At 40.4% G+C, this 14,912-nt stretch overlaps 1 protein-coding gene across 8 annotated transcripts in view; it reads right to left on the bottom strand.

Moving 5' to 3' along the window:
• The window catches only part of CDK12 (cyclin dependent kinase 12), a 91,016-nt gene extending 83,623 nt beyond the window's left edge, over positions 1 to 7,393 (bottom strand). For all 8 annotated transcript variants that reach the window (XR_009049939.1, XR_009049940.1, XM_057714858.1 and 5 more), the window contains exons 1-2: positions 5,771 to 7,393; positions 975 to 1,856 (exon numbers count right to left, since the gene is read on the bottom strand). Coding sequence is in view for 6 of the 8 variants with exons in the window: in XM_057714858.1 (XP_057570841.1) it covers positions 975 to 1,856; positions 5,771 to 6,822 (1,934 nt within the window). In the remaining 2 variants the exon portion in view is untranslated. The remainder of the gene's footprint in view (positions 1 to 974; positions 1,857 to 5,770) is intronic.
• Between the last annotated feature and the right edge of the window lie 7,519 nt (positions 7,394 to 14,912).

Genomic DNA, 14,912 nt, shown 5'->3' with positions numbered 1-14,912 from the left:
GAAATTAAACAAATGTATTTCCTAATGCCTTCCATGAAATCAGATTCATGTTTCAAATCATTTCAGTTCTGGACACTCAGAGGAGTCATTAAATTTAGAGCTCTTCCAATCACCCCACTGTGAATTTATATTCTAATTAGCAAAGATTCCACATATTGTTCTTTTGCTTCTTACAGGATAATTAATTTTTTTAAAGCGTCAGGAAGAAAAAAAAAGTAGCTATAAAAGACATTTTAGGGACCACTGATATTAATATTATTATCATTGATATGCTACTGATATTATTTAATAAATGAATGATAAACTTTTAGGGTGATAAAGGTATTGTGATAATATAGGAAAATTTTTTTTAAGTCTTTATTAAATTTGTTACAATGTTGCTCCTGTTTTATGTTTTGGTTTTTCGGCCTAGAGGCATGTGGGATCTTAGCTCCCTGACCAGGGATCAAACCTGCACCCCCTGCATTGGAAGGTGAAGTCTTAACCACTGGACTGCCAGGGAAGTCCTAGAAAATGTTCTTCTTAGGAGAGACATGCTAAAGTACTGAGAAATGTCATGCTATCTACAGTTAAAACAAATGTGGCAAAAAATTAACAACTGGTGAATCTAGATGAAGAGTATATGGGTGTTAATTATATTCTTAATTTTTATGCAGCTATTTAATATTAAAATTTTCAACATAAAAATTTAAGGAGAGAAACACATGACTTTTTTTAAAAATTGAATCAAAATTACCCATAAATATACTTATGAGAGAAAGGGTTACTAGACCTCAAATTGTAATTCTCTTTTCCTAAAAAATGTCATACATAAGGACTTTTCCACTGAAAACCAAACTCAAAAGCATTTCCTATTCGTGAAAGCATTCGAAACAGCCATGCATTAGAGCAATTTTGACAAAGCTTGAGAACAAAAAATATATTACACTTAGATCAAGAGGGGTTAACATTTCCCAGTTAACTACAGGACTTACCTATCCATGTCATCATCTCCCGGTAATAAAGGTGGGAGGGGCAGAGGAGGCAACGTTGAAGTTTTTAGGTGTGGAATAGCAGCTGTTACACATACTTGAGTCTTCACAGAAACCTGTACAGGGGGCTGAGAATTCGCCTGAGAGGACAGAGTAGATGTCCTTGGGTGAATAGAAGGGGGCAAAGTTGAAGTACTAGAAGAAAGAACCTGACTAAATGCTGGCTGGGGAGGAGGCAGAGGTGGTTGCTGTGGAATAGCTGGTAGTGGAGGCAAAGGTGGCAAGGGGGGTGTCTGAGGTGGAGGGGTAGTAGTTGGTAAAGGAGGTGGAGAAGTAACTATGGGAAGAGGTGGAAGGGTCTCCTTTTCAGACATTTCTGTCTCTTTTGGAGTAACAATCTCCTCTTTCAGTGCTACGGGTTTAGAGTCTCTTGTTCCCTGTACTTTCGAATCTTTAAGAACAGGATGCTTCTCAGAGTTCTCATCCAACTTTACTTTCCCTGTATCTAAAGAATTTTTGACCTCTGTGTTTAGATGTGTTACATTCACCATTTCAGTATCTGGGGCAGATTTTTCCAATTTTACACCTCTGGGTAACTTTTTAGATTCCAAGCCTGAATCTTTAGCTTCTACTGAAATGCTCTCTTTTCTAGGCAAAAATATAGGTGAACCCTTGGATTCCTTTGCATCCATTTTTGCTGCAGCAGCAGCAGCTGCTCTTTCCTTCTTTTTCCTACTGAGTTCAGCTCCCAAGCTGGAGTTCAATGGAAGCCTGACAGGTGAGATACTGGAATGTCGACTGCGTGACCCGGATCTCTTCTTTTTACTATGAGAAGATGAGTGTCTTGAATATGCAGGACTTCTACTTCTAGACTTCATGGATTTTCTATTGGAAAAAGAAAAAAGTTTAAAATGGATAGACTACAGCAATATGGAATAGATCAGTTAAACAAACTATGAAGATCTGTAACTTAAAAAACCCACTTTGAGTATTTAGCAATCTTAAAAATAAATTAGGTACCACCAAATAATAATAATAATGTATCAATATTGGTTCATTAACAAATGTAAGATGTTAACAATAGGGGAAACGAGTTCAGGACATAAAAGAATTCTTTGTACTAGCTTCACAATTTTTCTATAAATTTAAAACTGTTCTTTACTTAAAAAAATTAGAAGGAAATAAATACTGCATGGCAACATATTTCAATCATGTAATCTAAAAATTATCCACTACTTATTCAAACTGAAGGAAGATGGATGGGTTTTTTTTTTTTTTCCCATGTTAGAAAATACCCATATTCACAATGATTACTTTTAGAATTTTGGTCTAAATATCTGATAAAGTAAAAACATGATTTTAAAAAGTCACACTTAACGCTAAACGTGTGTTATATCAGTTAGGAAGTTAAAAGTAACTAGCACACTTCACCAAAACCTAAATTTTTTTAACTAGAGAGCTATTTAATTGACAAATCCCAGGAAAAGATTTCGATCCTTGCAGCCTCAGTTTATAACTAAGTTGGAGCTATACTAAACAAACCCCCAAGATACAAGAGTTAGGATTTACAAAAACTGGTTTCTCTGTTTCTGATAAACCAGAGAAACTGTCTTACCAAAATAATTTATCATAAATTCTTAAAACTATGGTGGCTTCTAGTACTTTCAAATATAAAATGATTCCCAATAAACTTTTTAGGAATTCATACAGCATGTTCAACTTATTTTCTCCATTATTAAGAAAGGCTTGGGAAGTAAAATCTGGGAATCTATAAGGCAGATTATTCTAAATTAAAACCCAAGCTCTCATCAATTCTTTTTTGCTTTTTAAATAAAGCCCAATATGCTCAGGCCTCGATGGAAGGGGAAAAAATTAGCACGAAAAATGTGACTGGACGAAACATAATTTGCCCAGTACTTTAAAACAAACTGTTCCCATTCCAGATCTTCAGTATCTCACTGTACACTTGATCATTGATAAGACTGAGGTGATTCAAAATGTATCAAAACAAATAGCATATACATGGTAGGTGAAACAACTCACATGATAGTCATGCTTTTCTTATACCTATAATGCTTTTTGGAAATTTTCTTCCAAAAGTTAATTAAAATATAAAGTCATCATTGGAATCATCAAAATACTGAAAACAACATATACATGAAGATGAGGATATAAAACACTTAAAGTACATAAGTGGATTTACCACATATCCACTTACCCTTAAGAAAACTAATACTTCTCTTGCAAAATAAGTGGCTATAACAAGAGGTTTTCTCTGATTGAATTACAAGCTGGGCTAAAACTAACATTATCTCAGGAAAACACTAAGTAATGTCAGAGACCATGCTCTACAAACCACTGTTTCTTTAATCTTTCAGCATGACTAAATCTTGCTAATGAACTCTGCTACAAACCCTTCAACTTCTCAACAGAAGCCTACTGTTAATAGGACATTTGGATGGCCATAAGCTATATAAACGTCACATGTGAGGTCCAGATCCACTCTTCAAGGAAAAAGGGGGGGTAAAAAGGGGACAACAAATAGGTAAATTGCAGGCAACAATAAAAAAAATTGTCTGCAAAAACAAATGTATTTTTTTCCCTGAATTAAGTTAGGCTCCACTCATTTGAAATGAAATTGCTACTAATCACCATTAATTTGGTGGATGCATGACCCTGAGTTTCTGCCAAAGCCTCTTCAATCTTTAAAAATGAAATCTCTTGTTTAATTTTGATTGTCTCTCTCAAGGAAAAAAACCAAAACCAAAAAACAACAACAAAAAAAACAGAGAATACCAAAAAAGGGATCTCTATGTTCTTCTACTCTGACTCTAAGAAACTGAACAAGGGAAAATACCTACATTACGCACACAAACATATAACGCTCTTTTCAAGCCAACTAAAAACGTTCATGTGACTCCGGGGTTATTAGGTAGTATTTATATTTGTGTCCTATACTATCATATTGTGTCTCCAACTTTTTCTTGATTTATTTTTACCATTACTGCACTAGTTCCAACTAAGTGAGTAGAGGAAGAAAGAACCTGAGATTTGAATCCAAGAGGAATCATTGCAAAGTGGTAGTTTTTACTGAAACTTTAGTGTTTTAGCCTCAATGCAATTCTGTATTCCTAAACCCCACAACAATCACAATTCTCAGAACAGCCTTAATGAAACTACTCCCTCAAGAAAACAAATATTCTGAGAATATTTCTTAGGCGTCCTTAAAAAACTAAGCAATTTTACAAATGGTACACTTAAGACATCCATTTCAATGTATATAAATTTACTCCTCATCCCTCCAAAAAAAAAGTGAACTCTAGTTAATGGTGTACATGCTAAAGTGTCTACAGTGAAGTATACTAATGTCTGCAACTTACTTTGAGATGAATCAAAACAAATGAAGATGGCTTGATGGAAAGATGGATAGAGATGATAAAATGGATAGCATATATTAACTGCAGAATCTAGGTGGTACATATTTGGATCCTCACTACAATTCTTTCAACTTTTCTGTGTTTGAAACATTGCAATAAAATGGAGGGGAAAAGCCTAAAGAAATTTAGACTCTGACAGCTGGGAACTCTTGTCGCTTGATTGAATTCAAACTAGTTTATGAATAATTATAACTTTAACTCAGCAAAAATTACTCACATTGACATGTAAAAGACATGCATGGATTTCTTCAAATTAGCATAATTTTTCTACTAGCGTTCAACAACATTTTCCTCACTCACTGATAGAATTTACTGACTGGCTCCAGGTACCAGTCACTGTACCTGGCTATGCACTCATATTTACTAATTAATCCTCACAACAACTCTAGAAGTAGGTAGTTATTATTCTCATTTCACACACACAGAAATTAAATTATATGCCAAAGGTCACAAAGGAAGATTAGGATTCCACCTCAGGTATAACTCCAAAGCCCAAGTTCTGCTTTCGTGGAAAATGATAAGTCTACAAAGAGGGAGGTACATCTCATCACCTAGGAACAAGAACAGTTTTCTGTAGACAATTCACTCCAACAATTAAATTTCAAGCTAACATGCCTTTTTCACCAAAAATTCACAGTGAAGGTACTATTACCAATTTTTAAGAGAAAAGATTTTGAAATTTGCCTGTGGTCAAAATATGTCAATGGTGATGCTGTAAAGGAAATCAAATTATCCTTGGAACCAGTTTCTGCTAGGTTATAACTTAAAAGGGAAAATAAACTAATTGGTTGAATTTTCACTAGAAACATCAGATAAAAGACAGGAGTCTTTTGTAAGTTATCCAAAAACTGTCAATTAGGAAATAAACTTACAGGTTTGGAAACTCAGTGGACAGCACCAATGGTTGGTAACTTAAGGCAAATAGCCTCGAGATAATACAAATGAAAATTTGTAATTTTTTACATCTCCAATCAGGTCCCAATGAAGCCTAAAGCACTAATACCAAAGTGATTTTTAAAAAGTTAAGACAAAGCAACTGAAACAGCTGGATAAACCTGGGAACCAGTATCAACCCTATGCACTCAGTAAGCTGAAGCCTATTATTCTTCTCACGGGGAGCTTACAACTGAAGATTCCACCTCTTGAAGTACCTACCTTTAGCAGCTGTAGATATGTGAACTCTCCACTTCTCCAATTCTGGGTTAAGAGGAGACCAGACTCACCTACATGATGACCAGCCAATAGCAAAGTGTTCTAGTTAATGGTGAACACTGGGGGCTTCAACAAAATGTTAACATGTCTAATCACCAGTTCCTCACAAGCCACCGTAAGAAAGAACGGACTGTGAGACAAATAGCTCACCTGGGGAGAGGACTCCGGCTCAGAGAGCGCTTGCTCAGGAAAGGGCTGCTGGACCGCCTTCGACCATAGGGACTGGGTGATCTCCCACTGTAAGAGCCACTCCTTTCATAGCTGGAAGAACGTCGCCGGCTATAGGGACTCACAGACCTCTGTCGTCTACTGTAGGGACTCGGTGACCGTGTGCTGGACTGGTAGGCCGAAGGCTCCTTGTAAGGTGGGCTGATTGACTGCCTTCTTGAGGTGCTCCCCGGACTCTTCTTGTAGGAGTCATAATTGCTAGAGGTGTGAGATCTCGGGGGACTAAGGTCATAATCTTGGCCGTAAGAAGCTCCTGAGGGGCTATCATCTTGCTTGGGGCTGTCCGACCATTTCCGGTGGGGACTCCTGGATCTCCTTTTGGGGCTGTCCACGGTTTTGTAACTTTTGGGTGTTTCCCTTTTCCGATGACTTTTACTCCGGTCTTTGTGCCCAGACTTCAATTCACGTTCTTTCCGGGTCTTCTCCTTATGGAGTTTGGATGACCTGGATTCCTTGTTGCTGCTGCTGCTTTTGGAGATCTGCGCCTTCCCGTGGTCATCATTCTCCTCATTTGAACGCTTTGAACTTCCTGATATCCGGTCCTTCATCGATCCCGACTTGCTGGAGGCTTCCAGGTTTTTTTCTTTCTCTGTCTGTTTAGTTTTTAACAAGTCCCGGGAACGTCTGTGCTGGTGGTGACGGTGTTTGTGCAGGCGGTCACTCCGATCAGTCCCGCGACGTTCATCATTCTCCCTCCGGTCCAGTTTGAAGGCTATGTCGTCAGAGAAGGTATCGGAATCAGAGCTAATGTCATCATACTCCACCAAAGGTTTGATGATTGTACCCAAAGGTGCTGCTTCGGGGGTCACCAACCCCATGTCTTTGGAGTGCTTGGACTTATGCCGCTTGTGCTTCGACACCAAGCGGTGACGCTCTCTGCTGTTGGAGCTGCCACCTCCCGATGACGGCTGCAAAGTTCCAGAAGCTCCTCCACTCCCGTCCTTCTTGCCCCCATGTCTCTCTGGATTGGGCATTCCCTTCCCCCTGGCCTCAAAAAGGGGAAAAAGTTCCCCAGCACTCCAAAAAGTAACCCCCACCCTCCCCCCCAGCCCCAGCCCCACGCCTACCAAAGCGCCCCTACTAGGGGGTGGGGAGGGAAGAGACGGTAGCCCAGGCTCCTCCTCCCTCCCGACTCCTCGGCACCCTCCTACATGAGGTGGGGGGTGAAGGAGCCAGGGAAGAAATGAGAGTTCCTCAGCAGTGGAGTTGCGAGACAACGGGTAGCCGCTCGAGTCTGTTTCCCCTCCTACCCACGCCAAGCCAGTCCTCAGGCCCAGGGGCCGGGGAGGTCGAGGAAGTAGGAGGCCGACGGCCCGGAGCTGTGGGGCCGACTCCGGCTCTGGGGCCCTGTGAGGACTGCGCGGGCCCTTCCCCTACCCGGTAGCCCGGCTCGGGGCGGCTTCCTGTCGCTGGGGTCCCGCGGCCTAGGTGCCTCACGCCCCCTTTGTCCCTCGCTCCTGAGGGAGCCCCTTTTCTAGCTTCCGCCTCACCTCAATACCTCACCCACTCACTCGCTCCCTCACAGACTCACAGTCACACACTAGGTTAAACCGAAACGGCACTGGGGAGGGGGGGAGGGGGTAATCCCAGGAAATATCGCGAGGATCTGTGGTACTCTCGCGGTATTTCATACTTCCTTTCACCTCTCGCCACTGCTTGCTCAAACAACGCGAGAGCAGGTCCCGAGCCAAAAACGCGTTCCGCCAGATTCTCGCGATACGATCCCAGCTCCCCATTTGAGCAAAACTTTATTGAAACGGACCCGGGAGGATTTTTTTAATTTGAAACTTTATTGATAACTCATTGAACAAATACATAGTCCCAAGTTCCGGCTTAAACTAGCTTTCGTACTCTAAAACAACTCCTTTGTATACCAGGATGAAAATATTGTCAACACTGTGAAGGGCGAATGTGGGGATATTTCAACCCAAGTCCCTAAACATTAATAATTCTCCCCACTTATATAGCGTATACTACTGCGTGCATTATCACTAATTCTCATACCATCCTGCAAAACACGGTTTCCTCATCCCTATTTTACAGATAAGGAAACCCAGACTCAGAATAATTAAGTAAATTACTCAGAGTAGCAAAGTTAATCCAGCAAGGGCCAAAGAAGAGATTAAAATTCATGTCTGACATTAAAGTACAAGCTCTTTCATTGTGTGGCAATACCCTGCTCCACTCTGTTTAAAATCTTAAGAACCTTGAAAGCTCATCACCTCTTGAGAACATCTTATGGCTCTTTTGGAATCATTTAGCCTTTTATCTTCACACAGAAGGTTATAGTTATGAACAAGAAAAGCACAGTATTCATGAACAGGAAAAAGTATCTTACATTGCCCCTCGTTTTTAAAAATTTATTTATTTTAGTGGCTGAGCTAGGTCTTCATTGCTGCACATGGGCTTTCTCTAGTTGCAGGCGAGTGAGGGCTGCTCTTCTTTGGTGTGCCCCGGCTTCTCGTTGGAGTGGCTTCTCTTGTTGTGGAGCACAGTCTGTAGGCACGCGGGCTTCAGTAGTTATGGCACACGGGCTCAATAGCTGTGGGTTGTGGGCTCCTGAATGCAGGCTTAGTAGTTGTGGTGCACTGGCTTGGTTGCTCCGCGGTATGTGGGATCTTCCAGGACCAGGGCTCGAACCCATGTTCCCTACATTGGCAGGCGGATTCTTAACCACTGCACCACCAGGGAAGGCCGCCTCTCAGTTTTTATTTTTCAAAATTCCTTAGCACACACTAACTCATTCCATCTTCACAACTTCTCTCTGAAATAGGTTGTGTTAGTAAGGAGACTAAGGAACAGAGAAGCTAACTGACTTGTCCAAGCTTTCTCGTTCTTTTCTTCAATAAATATATATGTATGAGACTTCAAGTTCCTTTTCCATGTACTAGTGTCCACTGAGGGCCCTCAAGAAGGATGTAGGCAGTGTATTCATACCACAAGATATAAGGTAATAAATGTCACAAGAATGACACAGGGAAGTGTGGAGTTCGAAAGGAGGTTGGGAGTGGTAAGAGAAAGCTTCATGAAAGTAGGAGGTTTGAGTTGGGCCAGGAAGAATAGATATGGAAGAGGCCAGGATTTGTATATGCAACAATGGGAAGATCAGCCAGTAAATTAGGGGCCAGAAAGCATTCTGAATGAAGGCAGAAAAATCTACTCTCAAAGTCACTCCCTGAAAATGTTCTTGTTGCTTTGGGTCACATGCATACCAAAAAAGTTTTTTACTTAAATGTTTGAGTCCACAAGTTTCCATTAAAAAAAATGGAAAAGATGGGGAATTCCCTGGCAGTCCAGTGGTTAGGACTCAGTGCTCTCACTGCGAGGGGCCCGGGTTCCATCCCTGGTGGGGGAATTAGGATCCCACAAGCCATGTGGCACAGCCAAAAAGAAAAAATAAAAAAAAGATGAAGTTTTTCATGACAATTTTTTAATCATCTCTGGAAGTAAAATTAATATTATCAAGAAAAAAAGGAAAAAAGAGTATAAAGTACTCGAACTCAGGTGTGGTAACTCCTCATTCATTGCTGGAAAAGGGCCTGGATGTAAAGGTCTCCACCAGTGTCTAACATGAAGGCAGATGGCATAAGACATAATGAGCCAATTAGATGAAATGACTGGTCTATCTTATTAAGCACTGACACGAGTTCAGCACAATTACTCTGATTTTTTCTATCTTTTAAATGAGATCAAGTTTTTGACCCAGGATGCACCCACAACTCACAGTAAAATGGAAAAGTGAGGATGGCAGAAGGAATTGTAGTGATGTGTCAGACAAAATCTTGTAGAATAAAATTCATCATTCAAATTAATCCACCGTCATTCCAGCAGTAGAAACTTTCTCTTTTTTTAAATTAACTTTATTGGCATATAGTTGCTTTACAATGTTATGTTAGTTTCTGCTGTACAGCAAAGTGAATCAGTTGTACAGCTACACATATCCACTCTCTTTTAGATTTCCTTCCCATTTAGGTCATCACAAATCATTTAGTAGAGTTCCCTGTGCTATACAGTAGGTTCTCATTATGTGTATTTTATACATAGTAGTGTACATACATCTCCCAATTCATCCCACCCCTTCTTCCCCCCTTGGTAACCATAAGTTTGTTCTCTACATCTGTGACTATATTTCTGCTTTGCCCATAAGTTCATCTGTACCATTTTTCTAGAATCCACATATAAACAATATTATACAATATTTGTTTTTCTGACTTCACTCTGCATGACAGTCTCTAGGTCTATCCATATCTATGCAAAAGGCACTATTTCATTCCTTTTTATGGCTGAGTAATATTCCCTTGTATGTATGTACCACATCTTCTTTATCCATCCCTCTGTCAATGGAACCCCCTCAAAAAAGTCTTCCTTTTTTTAAAGTTAATTTTTATTGGAGAATAGTTGCTTTACAGAAACTTTTTAAATTATCTGTCTGTTGCCTGTTAAAGCAGATTAGAAACCCCCAATGAATGAATAATGAATGAAGCTTTTTACTGAATTTAATAATATCTTATATTTCTACAGCACTTTTCAATTTTCCACAGAACTCTTTTAAACCTGTCAATAAACATCAGTTGAACAAATAAATAACCTGATGAGGTGGCCAGGATGGGTATTACTATACACAACTACTAAAGACTGAAACTGAGACTCAGAAGGAGCTGGAGAACATTTGCACTAGTAGTAAATGACAGAGCAGAGACAGCTCTTTCTTTAATGCTAAGCACTGCACTTTTTTTTTTTTTGGCTGTGCTGCAGGGCTTGTGTGGGATCTTAGTTCAATTATTTTTAAAATTAATTCATTAATTAATTGGCTGTGTTGGATCTGCATTGCTGCGTAGGATTTCTCTAGTTGCGGCAAGTGGGGGCTACTCTTCATTATGGTGCATGCACTTCTCATTGCAATGGCTTCTTTTGTTGTGGAGCACAGGTTCTAGCCATGCAGGCTTCAGTAGTTGTGGCACACAGGCTCAATAGTTGTGGCACACAGGCTTAGTTGCTCCATGGCATGTGGGATCTTCCTGGACCAGGGCTCAAACATGTGTCCCCTACATTGCAGGTGGATTCTTAACCACTATGTCACCAGGAAAGTCCCAGTTCAATTCTATATATAATAGTTTGCATCTGCTAATCCCAAAATCCCAGTCAAACCCTACCCACCCTCCCCCTTGGCAACCACAACTCTGTTCTCTATGTGTGTGAGTCTGTTTCTGTTTCGTAGAGAAGTTCATTTGTGTCATTTTTTTTTCCTTTTGCCATCCCTCACAGCATGTGGGATCTTAGTTCCCCAACCAGGGATGGAACCTGTGACCCTTACAGTGGAAGTGCAGTGTCTTAACCACTAGACCACCAGGGAATTCTCAGTGTCATATTTTAGATTCCACATATATCATATGGTATTTGTCTTTCTCTTTCTGACTTATTTTGCTTAGTATGATGATCTCTAGGTCCATGCATGTAGCTGCAAATGCCATTATTTCATTCTTTTTTCATGGCTGAGTAGTATTCCATTGTGTGTATATATACCACATCTTCTTTATCCATTCATCTGTCAAAGGACATTTAGGTTGTTTCCACATCTTGGCTGTTGTGAATAGTGCTGCTATGAACATAGTGGTGCATGTATCTTTTTGAATTATACTTTTGTTCAGATATGTGCCCAGGAGTGGGATTGCTGGATCATATGGCAACTCTATTTTTAGTTTTTTGAGGAACCTCTGTACTGTTTTCCATAGTGGCTGCGCCAATTTACATCCCCACCAGCAGCACAGGAGGGTTCCCTTTTCTCTACATCCTCTTTGGCATTTGTATTTGTAGATTTTTAATGATGGCCATTGTGACTGGTGTGAGGTAGTACCTCATTGTAGTTTTGAATTGCACATTTCTCTAATAATTAGCAATGTTGAACATCTTTTTATGTGCCTGTTGGCCATCTGTATGTCTTCTTTGGAGAAATGTCTATTTAGGGATTCTGCCTATTTCTTTAAATTAATTAATTGATTAATTTTGGCTGTGTTGGTATTCATTGCTGCCTGCACCGGCTTTCTCTAGTTGTAGTGGGCTTCTCAGTGTTGTGGCTTTTCTTGTTGCAGGGCACAGGCTCTAGGTGTGTGAGCTTCAGTAGTTGCAGCATGCAGAGTCAGTAGTTGTGGCTCTCAGGCTCTAGAGCACAGGCTCAGTAGTTGTAGCACACAGGCTTAGTTGCTCCATGGCATGTGGGATCTTCCTGGACAAGGGCTCGAACCTGTGTCCCCTGTACTGACAGGTGGATTCTTAACCACTGCACCACTAGGGACGTCCCTCTGCCTATTTTTTGATTGGGTTATTTGGTTTGTTATTTTGTTTTGCTATTTTGTTTGTTTGTTATTGAGTTGTATGAGCTGTTTGTATATTTTGGAATTTAAGACCTTGTCAGTTTCATCATTTGCAAATATCTTTCTCCCAGTGTGTAGCTTGTCTTTCTGTTTTATGGTTTCCTTTGCTGTGCAAAAGCTTATAAGTTTGATTAGGTCCCAGTTGTTTATTTTTGCTTTTATTTCTATTGTCTGGTGAGACTGACCTGAGAAAACATTGCTATGATTTATGTCAGAGAATGTCTCACCTACATTCTCTTCTAGGAGTTTTATGGTGTCACGTCTTTAAGCCTTTAAGCCATTTTGAGTGCGTCTAAATTTTTAAATGCAAAACCTACTGTATGGGGAAAAAAAAAAAAAAACCTACTGTATGGGACTTCCCTGGTGGCGCAGTGGTTAAGAATCCGCCTGCCATTGCAGGGGACATGGGTTCGAGCCTTGGTCTGGGAAGATTCCACATGCTGCAGAGCAACTAAGCCCATGCGCCACAACTACTGAGCCTGTGCTCTAGAACCGGTGAGCCACACCACTGAGGCCTTGTGCTGCAACTACTGAAGCCCGTGCACCTAGAGCCCATGCTCTGCAACAAGAGAAGTCACTGCAATGAGAAGCCCTTGCATTGCAAGGAAGAGTAGCCCCCACTCACCACAACTAGAGAAAGCCTTCGCACAGCAATGAAGACCATCGCCCCCCACCACCAAAAGAAAACCTACTGTAAACTGCCGAGATTGGCCCAACTGGTGAGAATTGTGCCCTTGTAAAATAAGCGTTGCTTCACTATGGAGAAAAACTTTGAACTCTGAAGTTCCAGGACTGCATGATTTGCTTTATTTGCATAACCTCCCAGAGTAGGGAGTCAGGGCAACTCTGAGAAGCCCAAGGTGATCAGTCAGGTGATGAGTGTAGTTTCCCTGTAAATCCCCCAAAGCAGGTCAGAAAACTTCTCCTTAGGCTGTACACAAGAGGAAATATTTAACTAAAGTTATAATAATTTTCCCCTAACCCAAGGCCAATTTGTTAGACTTTGGTTTAGAGTCCTCTGAAGTCTCCCTCAAAGCTTAGTCATTTAAAATTTGTCCATCATCCTCTTCTTGGTATACATGAAAAGTACTCCTATGTGTACCTTGAATGCTTTTCTTATTTAATGACACGTCTCTCCTATCTTTACTTTTAGAGTACAAATTTTTCAACAATGTCATTTCAGCTGCATTTTCAGATGAGAAATAATGACATTCTAGTCTGTGACTAAAATTTGGTAAAGTTTATTTTGTTTTTAAGTTTTATATGATTTAACATTTCCTAGCTACAGTTAGTACAGACATTATTGTTTATTTGCACAGAGAGCTTCCATGAGGAAGTGTAGCTGTGTATCCAACAGTGATACTTTGGGCATAAGAATAAATTAACAAAAATTTATTCTATAATTGCAGTAACCAGTCATATTTTCAGAACTCTAAATCAGGTGAGCCCATCAAGGGTTGGGGCTGTGTTTTCAAGTTTATATTACCAGCTCTTAATACACAAGTATTAGGACTCCATAGATGCTTGTTGGATGAAAAACACTTTGATAACAGGAAAGGAAACAGCATTTTATTTTATTTTTTGTTTTTACTTATTTTTGGCTTGTGGGATCTTAGTTGCCTGACTAGGGATTGAACCTGGCCCTCGGCAGTGAAAGTGTGGACTCTTAACCACTGGACTGCCAGGGAATTCCCACAGCATTTTAAATATGAATTACCTTTGGAAATTCTCACTTGGATAAATGCTCTCTGTACTTCATCAATTTTAAGATTGCTAGATTTACATTCTATAATATTTGGAACATAGTTTACAGTAAAAATAATTTGTTGATTATCTGAAATTCAAATTTAACTGAATGTTCTGTTTTTTATTTGACAACCCTATCAGTTTATCCCAACAATATGCATTGAGTCTCTGACATGTGTCAAGAGCTAGGCTAGGCAATGTCACTGGACAGCAGCGAAAGAAATAGACCCAGTATAGCCGCCCTCCTGGATTTGATAGTTTAGCAGGGAAGACAGGCATTGAATACATCAAAATGTACTTAATTCATTTTGATGGTGAAATTGGTATTAAAGTGAAATTTGAAATAGTGTAACAAAGGACCTGATTAAGTCAGGGGTTAGAGAAGGCTTGCTTCTCCAGTCCAGAGCAAGAGACATTTACACTGAGATCTGAATAAGAGGGCCTCAGTGAGGTGAGGGCGGTGGGGTAGGGGAAGCCCTCCCAGCTGCTAAAAAGGCCTGTTTAAGGACCTTGGGAGAGGAAGGAGTGAAGGAATTGTTTGCAGGTGGAAGGTCAGTGTGGCTGGGGTCTGGCAAGGGGAGAAGAGCTGGGTCTAGAAAGGCTTTTTAGGCCCAGTAAAAGATTTGGCTACTAAGTCCAGGTACAGTGCTAGGACTGTGCTAGTACAGTGCTGGGGATTCAGAAATGAGGGGCAGAGGGGACTTGCCTGGTGGTGCAGTGGTTAAGACTCCGCAGAGGGCCGGGGTTCGATCCTTAGTCAGGGAACTAGATCCCACATGCATGTCACAACTAAGAGTTCGCATGCCACAGCTAAGACCCGGCGCAACCAAATAAATGAATAAATAAATAAAAAGAAATGAGGGGCAATTCCTGTCCCAAGAAACTCACTGTGTAATGACTGAAAGGAATAGGTTAAGAGGAATAGACAAGAAGTAAAACTTAAGTTC

Source organism: Hippopotamus amphibius, chromosome 17 (assembly GCF_030028045.1).
Source record: "Hippopotamus amphibius kiboko isolate mHipAmp2 chromosome 17, mHipAmp2.hap2, whole genome shotgun sequence".
Taxonomy (NCBI): Eukaryota; Metazoa; Chordata; class Mammalia; order Artiodactyla; family Hippopotamidae; genus Hippopotamus; species Hippopotamus amphibius.
The sequence above is the reverse complement of the archived record's forward strand: the minus strand, read 5'-3'. Positions and strand labels throughout refer to the sequence as shown.